The sequence below is a fragment of the Calidris pugnax genome, unplaced genomic scaffold, assembly GCF_001431845.1.
Source record: "Calidris pugnax isolate Ruff unplaced genomic scaffold, ASM143184v1 scaffold60, whole genome shotgun sequence".
In the NCBI taxonomy this organism is placed as follows: Eukaryota; Metazoa; Chordata; class Aves; order Charadriiformes; family Scolopacidae; genus Calidris; species Calidris pugnax.
In genome coordinates this window covers 4970758-4998341 of record NW_015090831.1, presented here as the reverse complement: position 1 = coordinate 4998341, position 27584 = coordinate 4970758, and the positions used below count along the sequence as shown (strand labels likewise).

Here is a 27584-nt window from a genome sequence, read left to right as displayed (position 1 = left end):
TGGGTTCTCCTCTGGACCTCTCTCCAACACTTCTACACATCTGCTTGGGTGTGCAGTGACAGCCTTAATTACAGCTGTGGCTGCCAGGGGAGCTGTAAGCAGAGAAACAGAGCCCATAAAGGACCTGCCCTCCATTTCTTGTTTGACTACGAGGTTTTTTACATGTTGCTCTCATAATAGTGCTCAAAGAACATTGATTTATTCCCCATCTTTTCCCTTCCCTTTTTTCCAAAATCTATTCGCCATTAGAAAGTCTGGCCACAGTTCTTCCTTCCTGGATGTTAAAAGACTTGTCAAATGAAATGGGATCACAAGACAACTGTTCAGACGTTGCTTGTTCTTCTATGTTTTTCTGGCAACAGAATCAAAGGTAAACAGCCATCAAAAAAGTTATTTCTGAACGGGTCAAACTGGCTATCACAGAAGCTTGTTTAAAGTGAGGCAAGACTTCCCCTGAGGCATTAGTACGTACAAATGCATTCTTCTAGATCTTTATCTTCTTACAGAAAGCAAGTATGCATCTTATGAGGAAACATTTAGAGGTTTAGCTATTTGAGCAACATCCTCTGTAGGTGCTGCATTTAGTCATAGTGATGTCTGTTGTTACTCCTTGGCTCTAAATATAAATCTTTATAGCCTGTCTCTTTGCCCAAATTTCTTTTATGCCTTTTGCTGCAGTCTGTAAAATGACCCTTTTGAAGAGGTGGCAATACCAGACTATAAGAATGAGATTTTTTTTATTTTATTTTTTTTCCTGACCTCAGGCAGGCTTTCTTGTGTTTGACGATCACCATCAGCCTCCACCTGCCAGACCACCTCTGCCCACCCTTGCTCGTGTCCCTGCCTTTTGTTTCTATTATTAGGCTCGGTCAGTTTTTCTCTGCTTTTGACAGGTTGATTAAAGCTCTTCCATGGGAAGAGGTTTTTAGTGTAGAAATAGTCTATGGGAGGTTTAGGAGAACTCTGATAGCAAGTTAATACAGTGGGTGATGTGCTGCCCTGCTTTCTGCACTAGCTGCAGTCAGAGTATCTCTTTGAAATGTGGCCCGTCTCTTCGGCTGTAATAATGCATTTGTCACAAATACAGCCTGTTCTGTAGCAAGGCTCTAATGAAATGGTACCATACGAAGACAGATTTAGAATTAAAATTTTACTCTCCCTATGTGCCGTTCCATTTAGTGTGTTATATTGGAATTATGGAGAAATCCTGTTTTAGCCTAAGCCTTTTCATGAATTATGTACTCTAGCATTAAGACCTCTGCACTTTTCCTTCTCATGGAGAACTTCACGATCCCTTTGAGATGTGTAGCTGTACTGGGAAGTGACACGTGCTGGTGGTAGTTCACAGGATTCCTCTCGTGTCTTACATGGGTTTCTTTCAGTGCTTTCTGACCTGATGGCCTTTTATACTGCTCTGATGAGCAGGACTTTCAGGCAAATAAATGGATGACAAATCATTTTTAAGTGGAAAGCCACAATTTCGTATCTTTACCACTGGTGGCAAGCCCTATGCCAGCTGGACATAGTAGATGTTTTAGTGGGTTCCAGTGAGAGTTAGAGGATTTGACGTCTGACTTATTCTGAAGATCTTCAGAATGACATAATGTGTGTCTGCCTGTGTGGAAGAAGAGTCCAACAAAAGTAAGAATTCCACTTTTTGCATGTTGGCCAGTGTCTGAATAAAACGAGCTGACTGCCAGAGCAGAAAGGATTTTGCTGGAGCACTGCATACAGTGATAAAGTTAGCGTGAAAGGGGGAGATGGGCACGTAGTGGATTTCTCTTATGGTGCCTGATGTAGTCTGCTTGATCAAAGAGTTTGGGAGACCAACTTGGAAACATAGCAACAGCTGAATTTAGATGATTTGAGGAAATGAGCCTGAATTAGGAAACGTGGATAAAATTAAACTTCAGCTCAGTCTGCTCTAAGGATTATCATAACAACATTGATGAGTAACTGGAAATTTATCCAACCTTAGTCTATTCCTGGGTCTGAGATATTCTTTGAAATCTCTCTCTGTCCTCTAAGGTTTGCAAATGAGGATGGTGTAAATTAAATCACCGAGAGCCTGGTTTGCAAAACTTCTAATATCCCTCACTAGAGACAGAGATTCCCCCTGTGAGATCTTGGATCTCATTTGTATTTGGTAACATGGAGGAGTGACCATTAAAAATCACATTATTCAACAAGATTGCATCGCTTTCTGCTTCTGTCGGAATTCATTGAAGTCCCCCAGCAGAGGAGATTGAACTACACAACCAGCGTGCTCAAAGTCACGCTGCAAAATTGAAACAAAAGTCTATCAGGAATTCAGTACATCAGTACTCTGTGCTGGGGCCTGCTAACATCACAAAAATGTCCTATTTCCATCTCAAGGTTTTCCATCATCTAAATGAGTCGTGCTGCTCTCCCCGTGACTAAGCTGTGGAATAGCAGGGACTGTTCCCTTTCTTAAAAACCTGTTTCCATGAGATTTATTTTTTTTTTGTTAGTACAGCATTATTTAAGAAGGCCGGTTGCCTTTGTATCCCTGCCTCTGCAGCAAGGTGACCTCTGAGAGCAGGAGTGAAACTCCTCATCCCAGCAGGCTGGACCTCGCGGCAGCTACCTGGGTCTTCCTCATGTCAGTAAATGGTTAGTGGCAGCTTTAAAACAGCGCCAGTTATAATTAAAGCAGGTAGTTAGGTTTCTCATTTAGCGTCAGTGAGACGAGAAGGAGTTGGGGGGGGTGTATTGATTTAAATGCATTGATCGGAGGGGTGACTGTGTCACTCGCCTCCCGTGGTGGCTCAGAGGGAGCCTGTGGAGGTCACAGGGAGCTTGGATGCTTCTTCCTACCTTTTCCGTGCCTGGGTGACCTGGCCCTTATACTTGGTAGTACCTCTCGAGTTTGGAAATTAGAGTACAGGAACGTATATATAAAGCTCCTGGTACATATAAAGTGTGGAGAAGTGTGGCCAGCAGGTCTCGGGAGGTGATTCTGCCCCTCTACTCTGCACTCGTGAGACCCCACCTGGAATACTGTGTCCAGCTTTGGAGTCCTCAACACAGAAAGGACATGGACCAGCTGGAACAGGTGCAGCGGAGGGCCACGAAGATGATCAGAGGGATGGAGCACCTCTCCTATGAAGACAGGCTGAGGGAGCTGGGATTGTTCAGCCTGGAGAAGAGGAGGCTCCGGGGAGACCTTATAGCGGCCTTTCAATACCTGAAGGGTGCCTATAGAAGAGCTGGGGAGGGACTCTTTGCCAGGAAGGATAATGTTAGGACAAGGGGAAACGGTTTTAAATTGGAAGAAAAAAGATTCAGATTAGATCTCAGGAAGAAATGTTTTACTATGAGGGTGGTGAGACACTGGAACGGGTTGCTCAGAGAAGCTGTGGCTGCCCCATCCCTGGAAGTGTTCAAGGTCAGGCTGGATGGGGCCTTGAGCAACCTGCTCTAGTGGGAGGTGTCCCTGCCCATGGCAGGGGGGTTGGAACTAGATGATCTTTGAGGTCCCTTCCAACCCAAACCATTCTATGATTCTATGATTCTATGAACTACACATACATATGTACATATAAAGGAGAAGAAAAAAATATTTTTTTTTCATGTTGTTATGAGCCTTCTTGATAGTATTAATTGCCCATGGATATAAGTGCTTTGTTTTCCGTTCTGCAGAGTCATCTGGTGGGTTTATTTTTGTCTGAAATAAGAGCGGCGTTATAACGCGCAACACGTGCTAATTATCAGGGTACAAGGAAAGGCATCAGCCTTTCCCACTCTGTGACATGGAAGCGGTCGTGTTGCTGTCGGAGGGAAGTTGTCTAAATGAGGCTTGTCTGTGTCCCGGGGTCGTGGCTTGGCAGCTGAAATGAGGTGGCATATTGTGTTGACGGTGCCAATGTCGCATCTTTAGAACCTAGGCAGAAAGATGGTCTCCGCAGAGGGCCCCAAACCCCAAAATTGAGTTTCTTAGTGTGCTCCAACAGAGCCTGAAACCATTGACCTTCAGGCCATGTGTGATTTACTGATGGGGGCGGACATTTTTGGTGACATTTGGCGGCAGCTTTCTCCCAGTGATGGACCCTTGGCTCTGGAAGATGCTTCCCGCCTGGTCCAAATTGCCCAAGTCTATATTGATCTTCAGAGTGCTCTGCGATGCACATCCATTTTCAGAGTTCCTGTGCAATTGGACCTCTGAGAGAAGTCAGATGTAGGAGAAAGACAGGAATTTGACGGTCTGTGGACAATTTAATTTTTTCTTCATGATCTACTGCGGAAGTGTGTTCAGACTTCAAAAAAAGCCTGATTTTATTATAAAACTCTCATAATAATAATGAAAAATAAACCAAATCTCAGGTTTGTTTTTTAGTCATAATAATAATGAAAAATAAACCAAATCTTAAGTTTGTTTTAAAAATCTGCTTTTACTATGAGTTGAGTAGCCTGAAGAACATATATGCTAAACAATTCATAATAAAGTACACTGGGATGAGTTTCTTTCCTGCTGTACAGGGGATAAGGACACTGATAAAGAAAAAATAAAAGCTACTCGGTTTTGTTTGGACAAAGCAGATGAATTTCCCAGTGGCAGTGTGATGAGCAAAGTATATAGAAAAACACAGCTGAGCTACTCCCCTGGCTGCTATTGATCCCAGTGGATGATTTTTTTGTGTTTGAGTAGGGTCTTTCTTAAGATGTCAGGGCTCCCAAGCAATCGGCCCAGCCCTTCACGGTGGGGGAGCAGCCCCAGGAGGAGAGGGAATCATTTCCACAGCTGCTTTTGGCACCCAGACGGATTTATGCAGTGGATTTCTGCATGGAAAGTTCCCCGTGAGATGAATGTACACTGTGAAGTCCTATTTATTTGCACTATTTATTTGCTTTCAGAAGGCAGCAGACGAGTCTCTCTTCTCCGGAAGAGTTCTCAGCTTGTTCTGCAATCTGTTACAAGGAATGTGCTAATTAATGGAGATTCCCTTATTTAGTTAAAAGATTAACTATATCAACTCTTACGGGTTGTGTGCAACTCAGAGTGTAAGCTTACAAGTTCTTTAAGGAAGAAAACTGTAATGCAAAATCAAAAGAAATTAGGAATCATAATGCAAAGTCAGCATCAACCCAACTGCCTCGTCAGAATTTATAGAGACTGTGAAATTGAGCAATAAAATCAACCCTTGGATGAATTTCAATAACAATAATGTTGAGTTAAACTTACCAGCATTTTTTACAAGTCCTCTCTGGTCTATTTAGAATCTATAATCAGTCTGCTATGAGATAACGAGAGCATGTGCCTCTTTGTTGAGAAGAGCAAGTGGGAATAAATTAGCTAAGGGTACATTATTTGAGCTTTGCAAAATATTTGATGTAAAAGTTATTTTTGCTGGGTTTTTTGGTTGTACATTTACTGAATGTATTCATTAGATTATCTCTTAAATTTCCCAGCTAGCAAATTAATAATGCATAAAATCTCCCAAATCCTTGCGTATTAAAAGAAAAAAGTTTAAACATTTGTTCCATGGCAATATTGCATCCTTTTCAGATAAAATTGAAGTTGTTAGCAACTTTTAGACTCCCAGACTTAGTCTGCTTAATTTCCTTCAGTTAATAATATTCTCCCTTGAAGCAGGATTTAAATGTTTGGACCTGGATTGCTTAAGACGAGGTGTTCCCCTTGTATCTCACAAGCTTCTGGAGCCTTTGCTTGTGCCATGTGGCCCATGGTTGGTAGCTGCCTTTTCTGTGGCACACTGGGAAAGCCCCAACCATAGAGCTATGATCAGCTGGTAGAGTTGGTCTCTTAACCATAGTCTATGCTCGATGCTAAGTTTTAACCCGAGTTAAAACCTGAGGTTTGCTTTGTAGGACATCCCAAAGCTTCAGATGAGCAGGATCTGGCCCACCGAGTGATGTGGTCAACCAGGTTTCCCTTACAAAGGCTTTAGCTATTAGACTTTTAGCACTGCATGGATTTACTGGTGTTATTCTACATATTTCACAGTCAGTAACTAAATGAATGTGAATATTAATTGCAAAATGAATCAATTTTTTTTTCCCCTCTACCTTTGGTCTGTGTAATTAGAAACATTTCTTCTGTGTCACTGTCCACTCTGCTGCTCCCTTGTTTGTTAAAGGGTGATCTCTTTTATCCTGGAGACTCCAAGGGAAATTACTGGTGCTATTACCAGTGGCAGTTGTGGTGATGCACAGAATTGTCCCTCTCATAGTAATGACCTTGGGTGTTATGAAGCACCTTAAGGTTTACTAACAAGAGCAGAACTGCTAGAAGTTTGTTAATTGAAATGATGAAATATGTTAGAAGAGGATACAAATGAGTCCAAAGCCAATTCAATTAGAAGTGCATCTGTTTCCAGAGCTGCTGGAGAAATGTTTATTTTCCAATCACTTCTAAGTCAGCCTCTTGGAATCCTGTTGGCAGTGTTGTTTAACGCTGTGTGCAGACCTTACACCCGCAGGAAATGAATCATTTGGAAGGGTAGCAATCGGGTGGATGCCAGTGCCTTACGTGAGCTTCTCAACCTACTAATCACCCGCTTCTCCCGCCGTGATTCCTTTGCAACTGCAGAGGGGGACACAGAAGAACACTGCAGCCCCTCGCTGGCTGTGCCTGGGGTGATACCTTCTATGTCCTGGGTAGGTGGGAAAGAAGTAGTGCTACTCCAAAACTCCCCCCTGCTGGTGCTGCAAACCACAGCCTCTTTGTGCTTCTGCAATACTGACGCCCACCAGCCCATCATCCAGCTGCCTCCTCCTGCCCTGGCTCTTTTGGGTTGCACAGCAAAAATAAGGCAATAACAGTTTTCGCACCGTGTATTTGAGCCTTAACCTCTGACACCCACCGGACCGTCACCCTCACTTTATTAATCTACCTGCTATTGCTTCGTCTCTTGGGCTGCAGAGAAGAAATGAGAGGAGTAATGGTTCCTACATCGTGTGTCTGAGCCTTCCCGGTACCTCCTGTGTCATCTGTGGGTGCCTGGTTTGTTACAGACACTTTAGGGAAGCGACTCCATTTGTGGCTTGTAGAGCAACAAGCACATTGTTCTTAATGAATAAATAATAGTAAAATGAGCTGTGCAGCCCAGGTAAATGCATTTGTTCATCCCATTAGGTTGGCAGTGTCTCAGTAGTAAAACAATAGCACTTAAACATAGAAAAGGCTTATTTGATCATCCAGCTCAATTTTTGTTGCCAATTCAGGACTATTCCCAGTAGCACATTTCAAAGTGCCCACTTAAATATCCCATGCACGGGTGCTTCTCTCACTACCTCTTGCAACAGTGTGCAGCTCCAGCTCTTTGGCCTTCATGACCCTGCTGTTGGTTCAGCTAGGACAGAGGCTCTCAGCTGTTTCTAAATTAGATGAGCTTTATTTTAATGGTATTTGAGATTTTGAGGAATAAAAAATGAAAAAAGAGGTTAAAGGAAGCTTCAAGAAATAATGTAAGAACACAGGGAAAGCGGGCTGAGCAGGGCCAGGGAGAAGAGGACATCTTTTTCCATAGAATGTCTTGGAAACTCAGCGTGGAATTTTTGGTGCCAGGTTCTGCAGAGGAGAGAAAAACGGAGGAGTGTGATGGATGAGTGAGATGTTTGTGGATGACAGTGACAAAACCAGCTGTGTAAACTCCACCTTGAGTTAGTCTCCCCAGGCTGAGCGACAGTAACTCAGAAATGTATTTATTGCTGTTTCCTTTATTCATGTTCTGCTACGCTAAGAAGCATTTCTCTGGATAATAGCTGGAACGTAGAATTCTTTATTAATAGGTTGTTTTAATGGCATATCTCCCTTGTTATTACTTTTTTGTTGTTGTTGTTTTGTATTGTGCACCATGCCAATGCTACAAATACTCAGATTACTGTGGGTATCGAAACTGGAGTCTTTTCAGCCCCTTGACAACCGTGAGCCCTTGCTTGGCTCCTACAGAGAAAAACAAACGTCCCATTCTCATAGGCAACGGATGAGCTGAGAACAACATTGTTTACTTGTTTCTCACAAAAAGATAGCCATAAAGGCACTCTCTGTCTGAGCAGAGGGGATACATCACATAAAGATTTCTGGAGGAAAATTTTTGTTGAATGAAATCTTTCATCCATGGGTATCTTGGTATAGGCTTGACTCAAGTAATTGATAGAAAAAATCATGGCAACCTGTGAGAAGAGCTTGAAAGAAAGTTATGATTTTGATTCTGTAGCATTGTTCAGTATGGATAATTGGGTTCCTCTGGGCAGTATGGTAATTTAATGCTCTATTAGCTGGCCATTATTTGTTTATACTTAATGTAATTTAGAAATATGGGTGAGGAAACTCAAAAAGTAATGAGCTGGCCTCTTAGCAACAGGACGTCTTTAGAAATTCTGTGGTTTGCTGAGGGATCCCCACAGCATCTCCTGGGGATGGAACGCAATAAGTTTCTTCAGTTTTATTGATGATAACTTTTCCTTCCTCTTCCTTATATTTCCTTTTTGTATTATATTTCTTTATTTTTTGTCTTATATTTCTTTTTGCTACAGAGGTAGGTCTTGAACTGCCAAAAGGCTTAGCCCATTTTGCCTTCACTGATAAGTTGATAACCCCTCTGACTAATCCTACCTTGAAGCAAGGCACTTTCTTTGTTTCTGTTCAGAGTTAATTACCTAGGCTGTCACACAGCCCAAGGAAAAATGATCTTTCATACGGTGGTGGAACAGAACTCTTTGGAGAACTGCCTAAGAAATGCTTCTCATAAATCTATCATGAGAAAATTTCTTTTACTTATCATAATGTATTATGAATTGCTTTGAGTGGCAACCTAAGCAGGTGGAATAGAATATTAGTGGGATATTTGGGAGTCTCATTTGGGGAAAAAAAATCAAATCTATTTTGGAAATATTTGTATATGTGTGTGCACGGGTGTAATCTCACCTAGATGAGAACACAAAGCACGCAAAGTTGAAGTTTCTCAAACGTGCGAACACCACTGTAACAGATTGGGTGGGAAATAATTAAGATACCCCGTTCCTGTGGCTTTGGAGCTGCAAGTGAAAAGGCAGCACAAGACATGGAGATAAGAGGTAGCAAAGGAAACCAGAGCACACTGTATGGGGACACGTCTGCAGCTTTAGGGAAGAGTTACAGCATGAGTTCCTGGGGAAGTGATTGCGGCTGCCAGGCTGCGGGGTGGCCGCCGTAAAGGAAGAGGGAACAGTACCATCACGAAGAACAAGGGGAGAAGAAATAGAGCATCGTTGAGCTGAAGGAGGGAACTACTGTTGTTTGTAGCATTTTTTTAAGGCGCTGTTTACAAAACCAACATCAGTATTTCTTGTACTTGTAGGAGGAGGATATTTTCCGGTGGGGGATGCCTAAATAAGTCTGAAACCTTCTTGATATTGACTTCAGCGTGAAGGCCAGCGTATTGCTGCTGTGGGTCGATGCTCAGGATGTAACACAGTCCTGGTTTGCAGGCAGTAGCAGAGCCAGTAAATCTAGCTCTGTGCCAGAGTAATCTCCGTGCCTCAGCCTCGGTGTTTCCCGGTTGTCTGAGGCTGTTTTCTACAGATTTTGGAGGACAGTTGCTTCTGGGTTGGGTTTTTCTGGGTTTTGTTGCTTGGAGTTGTTTTTTTCTCCTTGCTGCAGTGACTGTCACCTTGATTGAGTGGGGAAACCCTTCATAAAAGCATAGTTGAATGGGCTAATTTGGTATTCTGTGGCTAAGGAATATAGAGAGACTGTTAGTGAAATGAAAACCAAAAAATGCCCCAAAAGGGCATAAAAATGAGAAACATCAGAAATACAGGAGGGATGAAATTAATTTATTTCCATGACCATCATTGCCAGAGCTGTCAGAGGGTCAAAGCCACCTGTAATAAAGGCTGATCTTAGCAGCCACTGACTTTCATGGTCTAACATGAAATCTCTTTTTTGCTTAAATTAAAATAGTGCATGCAGACATGACAAGGAGATAATAGAAACTCGAGGAGAATGAATGCAGCATGGTAAGCAGGAAGGTGCAGGAGCTATTCCATGCTGCCAACCAGAGACTGGTGCCAGTAATTCCCCAGACATCCCGAGGGTTTGGCCACCCTCCATTGCCTTTCTGCACACCAGGAGCTCCACGGCCAGTGCTAGGCTCTGCAGAATCTCTCTTCGCATGTGCCAGCTCCTAAACCAGCTGTGGGGTTGTGCCTGCATGGAGAAACCTTGTTTTTTCCCTGAGAAGCCCTGTTGGGTTTTAATTCAGCAAGGTGTTGGTCCTGCAGATGTCTGGTATTCTGATTTTAAGAGGTGATGGTCTTGGGAGGACCTCTGTGTCAAACCAGGTTAAGGTGAAAGCAAGACTTTAAAATGCCATTTATGAAACCCAGAATAGGCAAAAGAGCTGGAAAAGATGTATAGAGAGAACTACCAGAAAGATGAGGGAAGCGGGTTTTATCTGCTTCTCCCAAGAACAAATCCCACACCACTCCAGCTGGCTGGCTGCAGGCAAGTCCCTCAAGCATCTTGTGTGCTGCCAAGGAGCACGGCACTGGTGCTTCCATCATCCTCTGGTCCTGTCTGCTGGGAAGAGAGCCTCTGACTCCCTACCTGTGCCAGCTCTGGAGATGGCTGGCATAATAGTGAAAAAGTAGGAAATTTGGGTGTATGCTTACTTCTCAAGAATTTATTGTAGCCATAGCCTCGTGGGGAAGATAATCACCACTTGCTGGTGACCACCAGCTTCACAGAAGACAGTTTGCCAGTGTGTCTCGTTTACTTCAGTTAGTTTATCACAGCTTTCCTGATGATCACTGGACTAAACCAAGTAGCGGTTAGTTTTAGTGACTGCTGTTCTGTACAAATATTATCACAATCTCACGTTAGGAGAGCGCTGTCAGTCTGCCAAATGTCTTCTCTTTAAGAAGTTCTCGTGTCGTGTTGATTGCACAGATCGCAGTGAGCCGTCGGAGGAGCGGAGTTCACTAGTTGCGGTGATTAAAACCTTTCTTAAATTTCTGGTTTAGGTTACATTGAAGAATCTTGCACGGTCCCTTGCCCGTTTGATTGCAAATTAAGCGATTGGTCCAGTTGGTCCCCTTGCAGCTCTTCTTGTGGACCGGGGGTGAAAGTCCGATCCAAGTGGCTTAAGGAGAAGCCTTACAATGGAGGTCGTCCCTGCCCAAAGCTGGATCTCAAGAATCAGGTGAGCGGTGTTAAACAGCCAACAGAAATCTCTCTCTGCTTTCTGTATTTTTAATGGTGATCAAAAGGTACTGTGCTGGTGAAGAACTTAGAAATAGGCGTTATCTCTGGGACCACACCTTGTGTCAGATTTTGTAGGCAATCCTCAAACTTTTTGAGGATTGAGGAGGAGATGCTCATGTAACAGTGGAATTTGACCTGAAACACCGTATTTCTTCTATAAAGAAATTTTTATCTCCCAGAGCACAGGAAGCCCTGGACAAATAATCCCACCTGGCTAGTGTATAAGCATCAGAGAGCTCAGATGTCATGGATATTTTAAAAGTTTAATTCTCTCTGAGACTATGGTTGCTGCAAAACATTCATTAAATGTATACTGCTATTTTTAGCAACATTTCCCTTCAGCACAACACAAGTTCCCTTGAACATTAATCCCTGTATATTCAATATTGAAGTATCCCATCAGAGGAAAGTAATCTCTAAATTGCTACTCTTTAAAAAAGATCAGCATCTGTTTAAATGCTATTTAATGCTGTATGCATTTCTGCAAAACTAATAGTGATTCCCTACATTTGCTGATTAATTCTCAACACTAATTAACACTGATGAAGTACTATTAAGGTTTGCCTGTCCTTTATATCAGATTCAATGATGAAAATTAATAGGAGAGAGATAGTCATGCTGAAGGGCTTCATAGATATGTTATGAATATATATATAAAAAATGTTGCAAATTATGTGTTTGAGGTCTTTGATAGTATTCATGTGAAGATTTATTTGTCTAGTGGCTTGTAGGTGGTAGAGCTGGTGGATCCAGTTCTTTTTCTGCACAGCTGTTGCTGCAGCAGTCGTGTCCTGGGATGCAGCATCACTTCTAACACCTGATTCTGACCTTGCCTCATTTTCTTCACAGTTTATTTTTTTTTCCCTGTAAGAACCTTGGAAAATACTTTTCTTTTTTTTTTTTTTTTTCCCCTTAAGAACCTTGGAAAAATCTTTTCTTTTTTTTTTTTTTTTTCCCCTTAAGAACCTTGGAAAAATCTTTTCTTTTTTTTTTTTTTTTTCCCCTTAAGAACCTTGGAAAAATCTTTTCTTTTTTTTTTTTTTTTTCCCCTTAAGAACCTTGGAAAAATCTTTTCTTTTTTTTTTTTTTTTTCCCCTTAAGAACCTTGGAAAAATCTTTTCTTTTTTTTTTTTTCTTTCCCCTCTTTTCCTTATTACTATTTGAAATTCATAGACAGTAGCCTAACAGAAGCAGCAGGGACTATGAAAATGTAGAACTGCAATAAAATGTATGTTGTCCATACCTCAGTGCTTTTCTTAATAGATCAGACAGATCACCAAAGAGGCAAAATGAAATCCCCCAGTAAGTCGTATGACAACAATAAGCTCCTTTGTAATGAAAAGATACTGGGGTTTGTTACCCATACACACAGCAGACTACTTCCATTAAAAGTAAACTTATTGCTATAAAGTGTTGCCTATTCCCACACACATTAGATTTGCTAATTTCAAAAGCCTTTCAGAAGATATTAAAGGGAAGAAATTGTTTAAACTTGGAAATTATGTCTTTGTAAGGTTTATCAGTGCACAGTGCTTGCAAAGTGCCACGGCTGATGTTAAGATAAATGTGATTGGTGCTTTTTGCCTCTTTACCAGGAATTTACCCGTCTTGATCTAAACCCCATTGAATTTATTATAGGGCTTCCTATTGTGGGCTCGGTAGTAACAACTTAAAATTGCATTAAGGTCTGTTTCTTTAGGTTTGTGAGTTTTGGGGGTGTTTTTTTGTTTGGGTTTGTTTCTTTGCTTATGAGTTGATTTGTTGTTGTGTTTTGGTTTGGTTTGGTTTTTTTTTAGGATAAAACCAAGCCATTTCTAGCTGTTTTATCGCACAAATGGATTACCATTTTCCAATTTAGATTTATAGGACTGGATCAGTTCCTATATATTTTTGAGCTTTTAGGGTAAAAAAGAAATTGTGCTAATAAGGAAAATGTGCATGTACATATATATATATATATGTACATTTAGATATGTTTGGTGGATGAGGGATTGGTTGCACAGTCGCATCCAGAGGGTAGTTGTCAACAGCTCAATGGAGATCGGTGACAAGTGGTGTCCTTCAGGGATCTGTTTTGGGACCAGTACTGTTCAATATCTTCATCAATGACATAGACAGTGGGATTGACTGAACTCTCAGCAACTTTTCAGATGACACCAAGCTGAGCAGTGCGGTTGATGCACCTGTGGGATGGGATTCCATCCAGAATGGCCTGGACAGTCTCAAGAATTGGGCTTCTGTGAACCTCATGAGGTTCAAGTTCAACAAGGCCAAGTGCAGGGTGCTGCACCTGGGTCGGGGTAGCCCCTGGTATCACTACAAGCTGGGTGATGAAGGGGTTGAGAGTAGCCCTGTGGAGAATACCTGACAAGGGGTAATGGCTTTAAAAGAGAGTAGATTTAGACTAGATATAAAGAATGAGAATATTTTATGATGAGGGTGGTGAGACACTGGCACAGGTTGCCCAGAGAGGTGGTAGATGCTTTGTCCCTGGAAAGATTAGGTTGAACAGGGCTCTGAGCAACCTGACCTAGTTGAAGATGTCCCTGCTTATTGCAGGACTAGATGACCTTTAAAGATCCCTTCCAACCCAAACTATTCTATGATATGCACACATATACAGATATTGTGTGGATGATTATATTAATTGCCTCCCCAAACACTTCTCAGTCCTTTGCACAGTTCAGAAGGAGTTCTGCTCTGCACCCACTGGACTTTGACTTCCAGCACAGATGAAGACACACCAAGGTCCTTAGACACACTGCAGCATGCACAAGTTGCCTACCCAGATGGTAAACTAAATTAGCTGATCGCGCTGCTGCTTAGCTAAGCTGGACACATATTAATCCACTGCAAGGCAGATTGTCTTCTCTTTCCTCTGGTCTGGGCAGTGTTTAAATCCTCGAGCAAAGCTCTGTAGATTCTTTATATATAAGTATGTGACATCCTAATTATTTTTATGTAATCTGGGTTAAATACATGCAGCAAAATACTTCCTTCTGTTTGATATCAGACATGAGAAAGCTAAATCACTGTGGTACTGAGATATGCTCTATCTTTCACTGGCTATTGTGGTTTTTGCAGTTGATAAAGACATTAGACAACTTAGAACCAATAATAAAGTCCTCCAGGTACCAGTAGATTTCCCTTATTATTTCTTTATTATTTCCTCCAGTATTCTTAGGTGTTTCGGTTTTTTTTTTTTAATTATTGCTTCTGAACTTGGGTCTTGTTATTGCTTAAGTAATTACTTTGGAGAACCCTCCATTTTCCAGTTCTTATAATTACAGCCCTCAGTCTGTGTCTTTTTCTCATGAATCCAAATAATCTTTTCACCCTCTTCCTGTGAAGGGTGTTTTCTAGGCTTCTTGGCAGACCCCTGTATGTCATTTTTTTCAATGCTTTTCAGATATTTGACATAAATTTAGTTGAAATACTATTCCAGCAATTCTCTCTTACCTTTTCCCACCATGTTGAGGGCTCCGCCAATAGAGATAATTTAGCAAAGCCACTGCTTTGGAGAGAGGGGAAATTTGTGTGATCAAAACAATTTATTTGATGAATATAAGTAATTATCTGAGTCACTAAAACTGTTTTATAAAGGACTGTCCTCATAGAATTGGTTAAGTTGCTGTAGTGCAGCTTGCTTCTGTGTTTTGGACAGAAATTTTTAGCAGAAGTTTGATTTTATGCAGAGGTAATGACATGTCCTGTTACTGGATATTTGATGGTTTTTATGCTCTTAATTTCACAGAGATTCTGGCTCTTCTTGAACCCACACTTTTGGATGTCTTCATCCCCCACTTCCCACAGAGCCTCTCAAGCAGCCCACTCTTTCTGCAGTAGATGCTAGAAGTAAACTCGATGTTGGGAGAATTAATTCAGCTTTTACATATTTCTTCTTATTATTATAGTCAATGGACTTCCAAATTTCCAATCTGGGTTTTGTTATTTTCTAATAGAAGTGACAAACAGATTGCTGACATAGTCATGTCAGCCTTAAGCTTCCTCTCTGTTACTGCCCTGTGAAATTAAAAGATGAATTACAATATTTGGGGGGAAAGATGACAGTATTTTAATGCAGACCCGTGTAATAAGTTGAATTACTTTCGTCTTGTACCTCTAAGTGTTTGAAAATTGTTGGAGAGTTGGCTGACTACATTTTGCTCCATCTTTTAAGGAAAATGGGCATTGCATGTAGGAGCTGTGCAGCTCTTATCTAAGGATATGATTGCTTCTGAACAGCCGATTGGATTATGGGGTCAGCTGGCAGATGTTCTTGGCTGTGCAATGCATGTTTAAAGAGGTGTAGCATTTACATTTTTCTATTTCTGCTCTTATTTGAATGCACTTACACAGCATGCAGTTGCTAAGCTATTTAATATGTAGTTCTACATGATGAAAGGTTAAATATGAGTTATGGGGGGTTTATTGCTTGAATATTCTTTTATAGGTTTTTAGGATTACTACAAGAAAATGCATCTTATTTTAAAGACTCATGAATTCCAAGGATTATCTTTTTATTGATTGCTCTAATATATATTCTTGTCAAGATTTTTCCTCCTTTCCCTTCCTCCCCCTCTCCCTCTTACTTGGTCCTGCTAAAGGACAAATATAGCAAGTACTTTGTTCCCTTTATATATAGTGTATATATTTAAGTAAATATTTTTAAAGGATTGAGAGCATTTGTAAAGGCAGGCATAGCAGGAAAAAATGTAATGTATTTGAAATTTAAAATTACTGCTTTCTTTAAAATGAGTATTTTATTCTTAATGACATTTCCTGGTGTTCACTCTAGAATATGAGAAATACAGACACCTTGCACGTTACAGTTGCAAGTACTTTTCCTGAAATTGCACACAGAAGTTTAAAAAAAATGGGAAAAGGAGGAGAGTGGTACATCTACAGATCAGATGTCTCAGAAGTAGGTGTGAAGAAGTATGAATTTCTTGTAACCTTTTCATAGAAAATGACTGGTTTAGTGCTCCTTGTGCTTCAGAGAAAACAACCTTTTTTGATTAGCAAAAAACGTCTTAAATTTATTTTGAAATGTGAAAAATCCTACAAAATTGTAGGCTGTGAAAACTCAGGGTTGGAATGTACAAGACTGGATGGGCTCAGAGACTGCTGTTAATTGTAGAACCCCCTATCTCTTGTGCGACAAAGCTGGAGGTGGAGAAAAGGGGGTGCATGTGTGTTTATGGTCTTATCCCCTTTCTAATTTGTAATATTAGGAAAGGTCCGCTCAGGAAAGGCCTTTTGTTAAGACATTTTCAGGGCGTTTCGTGCTGTAGTTCCTCAAAAAAACCCGCAAAGGAAGCCAACACAATGGTATGCAGACTAAAGCTTGACTTGCTCACATTCAGTAGCCGTTTCTCTAGGCAATTTTTGGCTCACATTTGGCAAGATAAGTTTCCATGATCCAAAAATGCCCTTAGACTGTGTCAGAGGAGCTCCGCTTAATTGAGCTGCTGGAGTGTGTTCAGAGGAGAACCACCAAGCTGGTGAGGGGTCTGGAGAACAAGTCCTATGAGGAGAGGCTGAGGGAACTGGGCGTGTTTAGTTTGGAGACGAGGAGGCTGAGGAGAGACCTCATTGCCCTCTACAACTACCTGAAAGGAGGTTGCAGAGAGGTGGGTGTTGGCCTCTTCTCCCAAGGGAATAATGACAGGACAAGAGGAAATGGTCTGAAGTTGTGGCAGGGGAGGTTTAGATTAGATATTAGGAAGAATTACTTTCCTGAGAGGGTGGTCAGGCACTGGAACAGTCTGCCCAGGGAGGTGGTGGAGTCACCATCCCTGGAGGTATTTAAGAAACGTGTAGACATAGCTCTTCAGGGCATGCTGTAGTGCCCAAGATTATTCGTTTGTGGGTGAGTGTGATGTGGTGGGGTGGTGTGTTTTTGGGTTTGTGTTTTGGTTTTTGGTTTGTTTTTTTTTTTGTTTTTTTTTGTTTGTTTGTTTTCTGTGGTTGGAGTCAGTGATCTCAGAGATCCCTTCCAACCATGATGATTCTGTGATTCTGTAATGAAACAAAGTCCATTTTTATTTAGGTAGGTAACTTCTCTCCAGGCAATAATTTTAGATACAATAAAGTTTCTGAATAAACGATGTATAACGCTACTATATTTATGTTTTCTTCCTTTGAGTTTTTTCATGTCCTTACTTGCTGACGCAAAGTATTTACAATCTCTCTCATTTATCTGAAATTGCCCCCTGTCTGACTGTGAATTATAACAATAGTACTTACTCTCTTAATCTTGAGTGTATTTGACTATAAGAGTTTATTTTCATGCTTTGTCTTTGTGTTTTACTTGGTTGAAAAGTTCAACCAAGTAAAGTTCAAATACACTCAGGATTACACTCTTCCTTTGCATAAGCATATCTTTTATACGTACACATGTACGTACGTGTGCGTTGTATGAAGTGTTTCCACAACTGTAAGGTTCCTGTGGTAGAGACAGGTTTGAACCCAGGGTCTCTCATTGCTATCACTGAATGAGCTCACATCTAATCCCTGGATGGCAAGTTGCATGTATAACCCTTACCTTTCACTACCAGAAATTAGTCTTCAAGAATTCATTAATAATGTATTAGCTATAAATAGCTCCTGCTTAAATCACTTCTTTTATAATACAGAATTTTAATTGTCAGAAAAGCCGCTGAACTTTTCCGAGGCATTCATAAAATCTCTTTCTCTCACGGATTTCAGCTGCCAGGAGTTTATTTCTGAGCCCAGTCCTGTGCTGCTGTATCAGTAGCATCGGCTGCGTGAGATCCCTTTCTGTGACACGCAAGGACACGGCTGACCTGTATTTTCCCCTGGCTCTGTCTATCAGCGCTCATTTGCTTTGCGTGCAGCTTAATTTCTGGAAACAAAAACCATATCCTCAATCTCGGTTTTACCTTCAGAAGGTCTGATTTCCTCCCACTCATCCTTAAAGGAAGAAATTGCGGCATTTGTCCTCTAATTCTAGTGAGTTTTTACAGTAACATAAAAATGACAAGTTTTTTTGCCTGCTACACTAATGCAGGAGAATTTTTAGTGTGAAAAAAATAGCGAGAACCTCCTGGTTTCCTAACACTTTTCTGGCTGTGACTAAAATTTTTGATACTAAACGGTAATTTAGTTCATTAAATGAGCAAAAATAGCAAGCCAGATCTGTGTAGTCTGAGAGCTCATCTTCCAGAAGTGAGTGACTGGAGAGTCCAACGTGTGAGTGGGTACCGCTTCGCTTCCAAAGGAAAATACAGCTGGTTCCTACGTCCTTCGGGATCACAACCCTGTAGAGTGTACTGTCATTCCCAGCATATATTAATTTTCTATTCAGCCTCAATACCTACCCACACTTGATTTTCGTTTCTCTTGCAGGTTCTCTGTTGAATAAAGAGTCACATCAACATATTTTCACAATTGCCTCTCATGAGAAGCCTTAGCCTTGTGAAAATTGAGCAGTTTAACAAATTCCTAGAAAGTATTTGTCACTTTGCTTTTTTTTTTTTCCTATATAACTCCTTTAAACTTCTCTTTAATAATAATGCATAATAATAATATACGGTGTAACACTGTTTTCTGTAATTGTGAAAATATATTTGCACTTTGTGAAATTAGATATCACACAATGCCAGACTACTTCCTAGAATTATTCTGGATCCACAAAAGTTAGCAGCCGTGTTCTAATGGATTAAACTACATTTTTCTGCCTACTACAGTCCCAAGTTCTTCCTGAAATATGTATCAAAGCAGGACTTTGAGTGATGCGTTTGCATCTCTGGAACTGAAAATTTATCCATAATTATTTCTTTTTCAGATACCGAGTTGCTAGGTTTATTGTTGAAGAAAATATTTATTGTTTAATGCGATAGCATAATGCAAAATACAGTGAAAGACAGGAGTTATACCAAAAGTGCTTTGTTCTGTGTGTTTCTCTGCAGAGGAAATGGAATTAAATGGAAAATCAGCTGTAGACGGTTGGGTAGCCCAGTGGAGAAAGTATTAGCATTTCACCTAAGGAGCTGAAGTTAAATTGGTTTGGGCAGTATTTTTTAAGGAAAGAAGTTTGGTTTGTGCTGAATCTCTCGTGGACAATATGTCATGTTGGAGGACCCGCATACGCTGTGTGTCATAAATCAGCGTGACAGCGTCTAACACTGAGACTGAACTTTCTCTTGCTTGTCTTTGTCTTAGGAGCAGGAGAACACAAAGGATTGATGCCTTGGTTATTCCTTGGCAGCAGATTTAATCTTGTGTTGGTTTTTTTTTTCCCCCCTCCTTCCTCCTTTTAGAAAGTATTCTATTTATTTTCTGCAAAGTTTTGGAGGGTAATTTGTTTTAGGCTCGCAATTGTTAAGGAAGGGGAAATACTGCATAACAGTTAAAATAAGGGCCTAGCTTCTGTTCTAATTGGAACAACCCCAAGATTATTCAGAATAAAAAAATGTTGATACGCCATCACCTTTTCATATGGTAGAAGATGTGAAAAACAGCTATTTGGCATCATGCGTTTTAGCACATATGCCTTCAGCAACAGTGAATTACAGAGAAGTATCCCTTCTCTTGCTTATGGAAGTTAAATGAAGGTTTTGACACATTTTCCTTCCCTTTACTATCTTTTATAATTTTGTTCTCTACAAAATTAGTTTCCAAAATACTGTCTTGTTGATTATAAAACATGTTTGCGATAATAGAAGACGTGAATGTGGAAATTTCTTTCTAAATGAATTCTAAGTCAAATAATGAAATGAATTACAGTAGTTTATAGTTCTATAGAACCTGCCACGTAATGACTTCAAAACCTTTGGAAATGTGAATGCAACAAGATATTGCCAAATCTTGGATGGGAGTGCGTTAAGCAGAAGGCAGGCCAACTCTGTCCAGTCTGGGGAGCTTGTGTCTGTGATCCGCATCATGATGCAGAGCATCCAACCTGAATGAAAGTTGGGTTGGGTTGAGTTGGTAAGTTATGTCCTTGCATTGACCTGGTTTAGCTCTGCTGCTGTCAGAAACCAATGTGAGGCTATTCTAGGAAGCAGCTGTAAGAAAGGACGTCACGGCAGTGTGTGCCCAGCTCTGATGTTGGGAAAATTGCAGTAAAGAAATGAGTTTCCTCTACGGGGCAGAGTATTTCATATATCCTTTGGTCAGCCAAATATCTGTGTTTCTCATCCAGATCTTTACACTGAGGTCTTCTGTGTTGGCTCTGCTTGGTATGCAGCTCTAGCATGGTTATCAATTAAGATTTTGGTTACTTTTTCAATTTTTCCAGTGGACAGCACTGTCCTTTAGAAGGACTGAATTTTCTTATAAACATATAGCAGATTCTGTGTGTCCTCAGTTTAAAGTTGACCGTGTTCAGGTGGTTGGCTTTATTTTAAGAGGAATAGAGTTTGTTAAAGATGGTCTGACTCACCTGCTGTGAACATATCCTGAGCATTCAGAGCAGAAAATTCCTACTTTCCGACTTTTCTTTATGAATGAGAGAGAATAATTGGAAATGAGGTCCCTGTTCAGTCAGAGAGAATGGACATGAAGATGTATGCTATGTTACTTCATCTGTCAGAGCCACCAAGAAGCCCAGGAATGCTCAGGCACCTCTTGCATTATGGTCCTTAAAATAACCCTCGTCTTGCCTGTTTTTTTAAGTATTTAATATTGCTGTGTTGTTCCATCTGCAGCAGTTATCATTGATTAATACTTAACAAGTGTTAATATTTTTCCTGGTGCAGACGTTTCCTGTGGTCGTTTTGCAGGAATTATACCCATCTCAATTGTTCGCTTTGCTTTGTTTTATGCACTGCAGCTGATTGATAGATTCAGGAATGGATTTTATTTTATTTTTATGTTGTTTAATTGGTTTCCTCCTCCAAGACAGCAGAATAAAAGTGCCAATGACCTTCTGTATTCCTCTTGATCTCTCCTCACGTGACTGGAAGGATTGTTGTGGGCCTGCCATCAGCTAAATGTGTGCGTTTGAACTGCCTGTTGAATGCATGAATTTTGCATCTTTCTTAGGTGACAGCGTCTGGATCATCAGCATTACCAGATTGCCAGCTGCAATATAAACCACTTTGAGATTTTGGATTTCAAGGCCCAATTACAGCTTTCTGAGCGGTTGTCAAATGCAGCCCCCGTGTCAAGGGAGGTCTGTTGTTCACAAGGGCTGTTTTCCAGAAGTTGAAATTCATTCTAGTCACGTTCAGGTGGTTTTGGGGAAAGAGAGGAGAAATTAAAGCTCTCTGTACAGCTGTCTGGGGCCCTCCCTGCCTCCTGAAGTCCCTGTTTTAGGAGGAACATTAAGAAAAGAGTTACAAATATGAGTTTGCACTAATTCAGCTAATCCTTCCTCATTACCAATAGATCATGGCACATCTTTGTGTTATAAATAAGTGTGTTACAGGCTATAGCCACCAGTAGAAAAACTGAAGATGAGTGGATTTTTAAGTATGAATGAAACACCAAAGGGTAGATTCTTCTTCTCCAATAGGATGTATATTCTGTTCTGTCTAATTTTATTTACTGCATCTCACTTGAGGAGTACATAAATCAGCAGTCCTGTGTACTCTGTTGTGATTTATTGCTTAATTAAAAGTTATGAGGGCTTTTAATCCGTCTATAATTTATATTATTTTTGAGTCAGCTGTTTCCCATATTGTAACTTAACCAGGAAACTTGAGTCATTCTATGAAGGAAGCATTTTGTGAATTCTCTGACAGACGTGGCACACAATGGTGTCTCAGATGTTCCAGATCGACTTTGGAGTTCAAATCCAGAACCAAAGATAATTAAAACTTAGTGCACTTAATAAAATTTACCCAGCATTGATTATAGTTTGATGGCAAATATAGTCTATATGTTTGTAAGAACTACAGATTAATTTTAAAAGGGGTGAAACTCATTTGTGGTTTCACAGTAAACAGATGTTAGGTGAACTTTAGTAATTTAAAAAGCTGTCTTAAAATGGTTATTTACATTTTAATGAAGAATTAAGTTAGTTCTAGTTTTTAACCGCATGCTGTTGGCAAAAGAATAGAAAAATCTGTTTGTTTTGTTTCAGTTTGGTCATTGGATGATTATTTTTTTTCAGTCGGTAGGTTACTGTTGTGTTTTTTCCTTAATTAAGGTTTATAACCAGCATGCATTGTAAAAAAACCCGGATTTTTCTTTGCATGAGTTACTGTTGAAGAATAAATATCGTTTGCAAACTTCAGTTTTTGTAGTGGTAGAAGAGATGGCTAGCTTGAGAACTTTAACTGAACAGTGTTGAGTTGGATGGTTCAGAGCACCGTGATTTATTTGGACTTTCATAGGTTTATCTCTTTCTTTATCAAATATTACCTTCATTATTTGAAAAAGTGTGCTTATTCTACTAACAAAGCTTTGAAATTTCTGAGGAGGTTTTCATGTCCAATGCCGGAATTGTGGATTTCAGGTTAAAAGTTTTGATATGCTTGGATTTCACTGGTGGCAAGGGGTTTTTGCCATGGGTTTCAGTAGGAATAAGAATTCCATATAGCTGAGAGTCAGCTGCCCTCTGTTGGTTAGTTCAGCTTTGCTGTGATTTCATTTGTGGTTTTTGTGACTTCTGGTGGGATGGACGGGAAGAGTCTTCCTGGAGTCCCACCTGCCGGTCGTGTGTTTAAAATCAGTGGGGTCCTTCCAGTAATTCACCTCTTCTCCTTGTGTGGCGTCACTTCAGCGAAATGCTCTCCTTCTTTTAACCTTATTTTTAAGTTTTGGATTTTGTAAATAACTTCATGTATAATTATGGTGGTGTTAGTCAACCGTTTTAATTGTTTCTGAAGCAAGAATTTGTTCCCGGATTTTAAAAAACTTTTTCTGAAAATAAAATTTAAAAACCGTTAATAGAAAATATGAAATTCCTTTTTAATTGATGGAAATGGTAATGTTTTTCTATAAAATCGTGCATAAAAATGTCTCATGCCTTCTTTTGGATAAAAACTGTAGATGACTTTCAAATAGTCAGATTTTATCTAGGCTGTTCTGCAGGAGTTTGAGAATTGGATAATTATTATTAATTAATATGAACTTTGGCAATTAGAAATGCTAAACCAAAGAATATCTGTCAGCTCTGCTGGTTGGTCTACATTCAACAACATTCCAACATCTGTTAAGTTCAGGTGTCCTTTTTGCTCTTGTAAGTTAGTTTTAAATTATGACTTTCAATTACTTTTAAATTATTACTTTACTAAATAAAGATGAGATTTTTTGCCTTTTTTTTTTTTTTTGAGTAAGTGAGAGTATGTGGTTCACGAACTTTCTAATTAACTACCAGGCATTTTCAAGCTTGTTCTGAAGAGTCTGAGTAAAAAAAGTGATGTTGAAAAGTAGCAAAGTTTAGCAGTCTTCTTCTAAGCAAGACTTTGAAAAGTAACGATGACCTCACCATATGCTAGTTTTGTAATGCCTTGTTTTGCATGTTTTTAACTGGTGAAAATAATATAGGTTTGTTAGTGCTGTTATACAGTGTTCTCTTTGGTACATGGAGTTAGGCTTTTCATTCAGTCCTCCGGGTATAAGAATCTCTGTGCTTTCAGGTAATGCAGCTGTGGTGGCTGGACTTCCCTGGGACACCACAGCTGGGTTTGGTTTTGGTGGAGAATGGTTGGTGGTCACCGAGTCCCACACAGGGCCCTTTGTGATTGTGCAAATAGTCAACGTTTAAAAACCGTTAATAGAAAATATGAAATTCCTTTTTAATTGATGGAAATGGTAATGTTTTTCTATAAAATCGTGCATAAAAATGTCTCATGCCTTCTTTTGGATAAAAACTGTAGATGACTTTCAAATAGTCAGATTTTATCTAGGCTGTTCTGCAGGAGTTTGAGAATTGGATAATTATTATTAATTAATATGAACTTTGGCAATTAGAAATGCTAAACCAAAGAATATCTGTCAGCTCTGCTGGTTGGTCTACATTCAACAACATTCCAACATCTGTTAAGTTCAGGTGTCCTTTTTGCTCTTGTAAGTTAGTTTTAAATTATGACTTTCAATTACTTTTAAATTATTACTTTACTAAATAAAGATGAGATTTTTTGCCTTTTTTTTTTTTTTTGAGTAAGTGAGAGTATGTGGTTCACGAACTTTCTAATTAACTACCAGGCATTTTCAAGCTTGTTCTGAAGAGTCTGAGTAAAAAAAGTGATGTTGAAAAGTAGCAAAGTTTAGCAGTCTTCTTCTAAGCAAGACTTTGAAAAGTAACGATGACCTCACCATATGCTAGTTTTGTAATGCCTTGTTTTGCATGTTTTTAACTGGTGAAAATAATATAGGTTTGTTAGTGCTGTTATACAGTGTTCTCTTTGGTACATGGAGTTAGGCTTTTCATTCAGTCCTCCGGGTATAAGAATCTCTGTGCTTTCAGGTGACGCAGCTGCGGTGGCTGGACTTCCCTGGGACACCACAGCTGGGTTTGGTTTTGGTGGAGAATGGTTGGTGGTCACCGAGTCCCACACAGGGTCCTTTGTGATTGTGCAAATATTCAAAATTTCTTCAAAGAAATCCAATCTGTTGCTTTAATTTAAATTCAGTGTACTCTCAAGTGGCCATCTGGAACATACAATTGTATATGTAAATCATTCTTCTGACAGCTCAGTGGTACGATCTCTGCTGCTATTAATCCAGTTTCATGCCTTCTTTTGGATAAAAACTGTAGATGACTTTCAAATAGTCAGATTTTATCTAGGCTGTTCTGCAGGAGTTTGAGAATTGGATAATTATTATTAATTAATATGAACTTTGGCAATTAGAAATGCTAAACCAAAGAATATCTGTCAGCTCTGCTGGTTGGTCTACATTCAACAACATTCCAACATCTGTTAAGTTCAGGTGTCCTTTTTGCTCTTGTAAGTTAGTTTTAAATTATGACTTTCAATTACTTTTAAATTATTACTTTACTAAATAAAGATGAGATTTTTTGCCTTTTTTTTTTTTTTTGAGTAAGTGAGAGTATGTGGTTCACGAACTTTCTAATTAACTACCAGGCATTTTCAAGCTTGTTCTGAAGAGTCTGAGTAAAAAAAGTGATGTTGAAAAGTAGCAAAGTTTAGCAGTCTTCTTCTAAGCAAGACTTTGAAAAGTAACGATGACCTCACCATATGCTAGTTTTGTAATGCCTTGTTTTGCATGTTTTTAACTGGTGAAAATAATATAGGTTTGTTAGTGCTGTTATACAGTGTTCTCTTTGGTACATGGAGTTAGGCTTTTCATTCAGTCCTCCGGGTATAAGAATCTCTGTGCTTTCAGGTAATGCAGCTGTGGTGGCTGGACTTCCCTGGGACACCACAGCTGGGTTTGGTTTTGGTGGAGAATGGTTGGTGGTCACCGAGTCCCACACAGGGCCCTTTGTGATTGTGCAAATAGTCAACGTTTCTTCAAAGAAATCCAATCTGTTGCTTTAATTTAAATTCAGTGTACTCTCAAGTGGCCATCTGGAACATACAATTGTATATGTAAATCATTCTTCTGACAGCTCAGTGGTACGATCTCTGCTGCTATTAATCCAGTTATTAAGGAATTACTCCTTTGTAACTAGGGATCCGGACCTGGATCAAAATGTGCATGCCAAATTTGTATCCATCTTGTATGTGTTCTCCTCATGGAGAAGTTCAATCCTAGCTTTAAATCCACATTTAAAATCCAGGTTTTGGTGTAAATCTATATAAACCCTGTCAGGCCAAGGGATAATTAATGATTCTTGATGTAACACAAATTTTCGACAATACCGCGGTACAGCAAACCGGCGCTTTAAATTCTGTGTCAGTTCAGCATGTAGTTTAGTTGGCGTTTGATTTACAGAACGTAACGATGTTGCTTTTTAATAAGGCTCAGATCTTATTAATGCCTGGTACAGGACGGAGGATTTTGCTCCTCAGGGCAGTAACAGGGAGACGGGGTTCCCACCGGGCTGCCGGTTCGGAGCCTGGCGTTTCCCAATGCATGGGCATTGATGTTTTTCTTTCATGTTGCTTTTCCCCAGCTGGCAGCTGGTGGTAAAGTTGGAGAGTAAATCAACAGATTCGTATTTGTTGGAACACAAACAGCAGCGAGTACTTTAGCGACTGGAGTAGCAATAGATATTAATTAGAAAATCCATCGGAGAAATCAATTATACTTTGAGTTTGTCTCGTTGAGAGAATGGAAGTACTCGGTCCGTGTAAACCAGATATTACTCAAGTGATCAGCAGGTGGGCAGACGAAATGGGCTTTGTGGATAGTCTCACAGGTGAGTAAAATAATAAGAAAAGATTAATTTTCTGTTCTGCGTGTTCCCAGAGCAACCATTGACAAAACAACTGGGGGTTTTTTTTGAGAATGAGATAGGGAAGATTGTATCTTACGGCGCACAGTACGTACACAACTCATCAGTCCTGAGGAAGAAAAGCGATGATTAAACTCGATCGGATTAAACATTTGCATATAAAAGAGTTTTTTCTTAATATTCATTTCAGGTCAGTGTTTGATAAATGACTCGCAGATTTTCATCAGCATTCTCATGTCTTCATTTTTGCATAATAAGTATCCTCTCAGGAGGTGTATGCAAACAGCAGCATTTTTAGCATAGTTACTTATCGCATAGGAAATTCTAAGTGCAAGTTGTATTTGGGTCATATCTGCATGCTAACCTCAGAAATTAATCCCAGCTACAGGAAGAATAAATATTTTTTAACTTCGCTGCCTTGTTTTCGCCCCCTCATAATAACGTAATACACCACGGTACCCAAGAGCTCAGCAAGGGAAAAAAACACAGAGGATTTCTTAAGTCCTTACTGTTTACTTGTTTTAGAGTAAAATGTTAATTTTACACAGGTTTCTTTTATTCCGTATGGTAAAAAGATAATATTAATAATCCTTTCTAACAGGTCCCACTGCCTGTTAGACTGGGCAGAGTCCTTGCAGCGCTGACTCTATACACCTGATTTCCTTCACCAGAATGAAAATTCCTTTGTCATCAAATCAAAAGAACAATCAGTGCCTGACAGCTATTGATTTTGTGATGGTTCTATGTTTAAAACCAAGGATGGGACCCTTTTCTTTCCGTTCCTAATGCCATGATGTGAGTGGCTTCATCTTTATGTCCTCCTGTGCCTGCGCATCTGACAGTGATTCTTCTCGCAGCATCCCGTGTCAAACGGCTGCATTTCCAACTCAATTCTGAGAAGTTTGGGTACGGATCCAGGCTCTATGTGGCTTATTTCATCTTTTACCCCCGTAATTCACAGTAAATCCTCTGTGCCCGAGGCGGTGATGGGTACTTTGTGGGTGCTGGGGGATGTGCTCCAGCTGCTCTGTGCTGCCCGGCTGGGAGGAGCTGATGGCAGCTCTTCCCTTCAGG

General features: G+C 40.0%; 1 protein-coding gene across 2 annotated transcripts in view; it reads left to right on the top strand.

Moving 5' to 3' along the window:
* The window catches only part of THSD7B (thrombospondin type 1 domain containing 7B), a 343216-nt gene that overhangs the window by 242183 nt on the left and 73449 nt on the right, over positions 1-27584 (top strand). For both annotated transcript variants that reach the window (XM_014941122.1, XM_014941120.1), the window contains exon 16: positions 10990-11168. In XM_014941122.1, coding sequence (XP_014796608.1) covers positions 10990-11168 — 179 coding nt within the window. The remainder of the gene's footprint in view (positions 1-10989; positions 11169-27584) is intronic.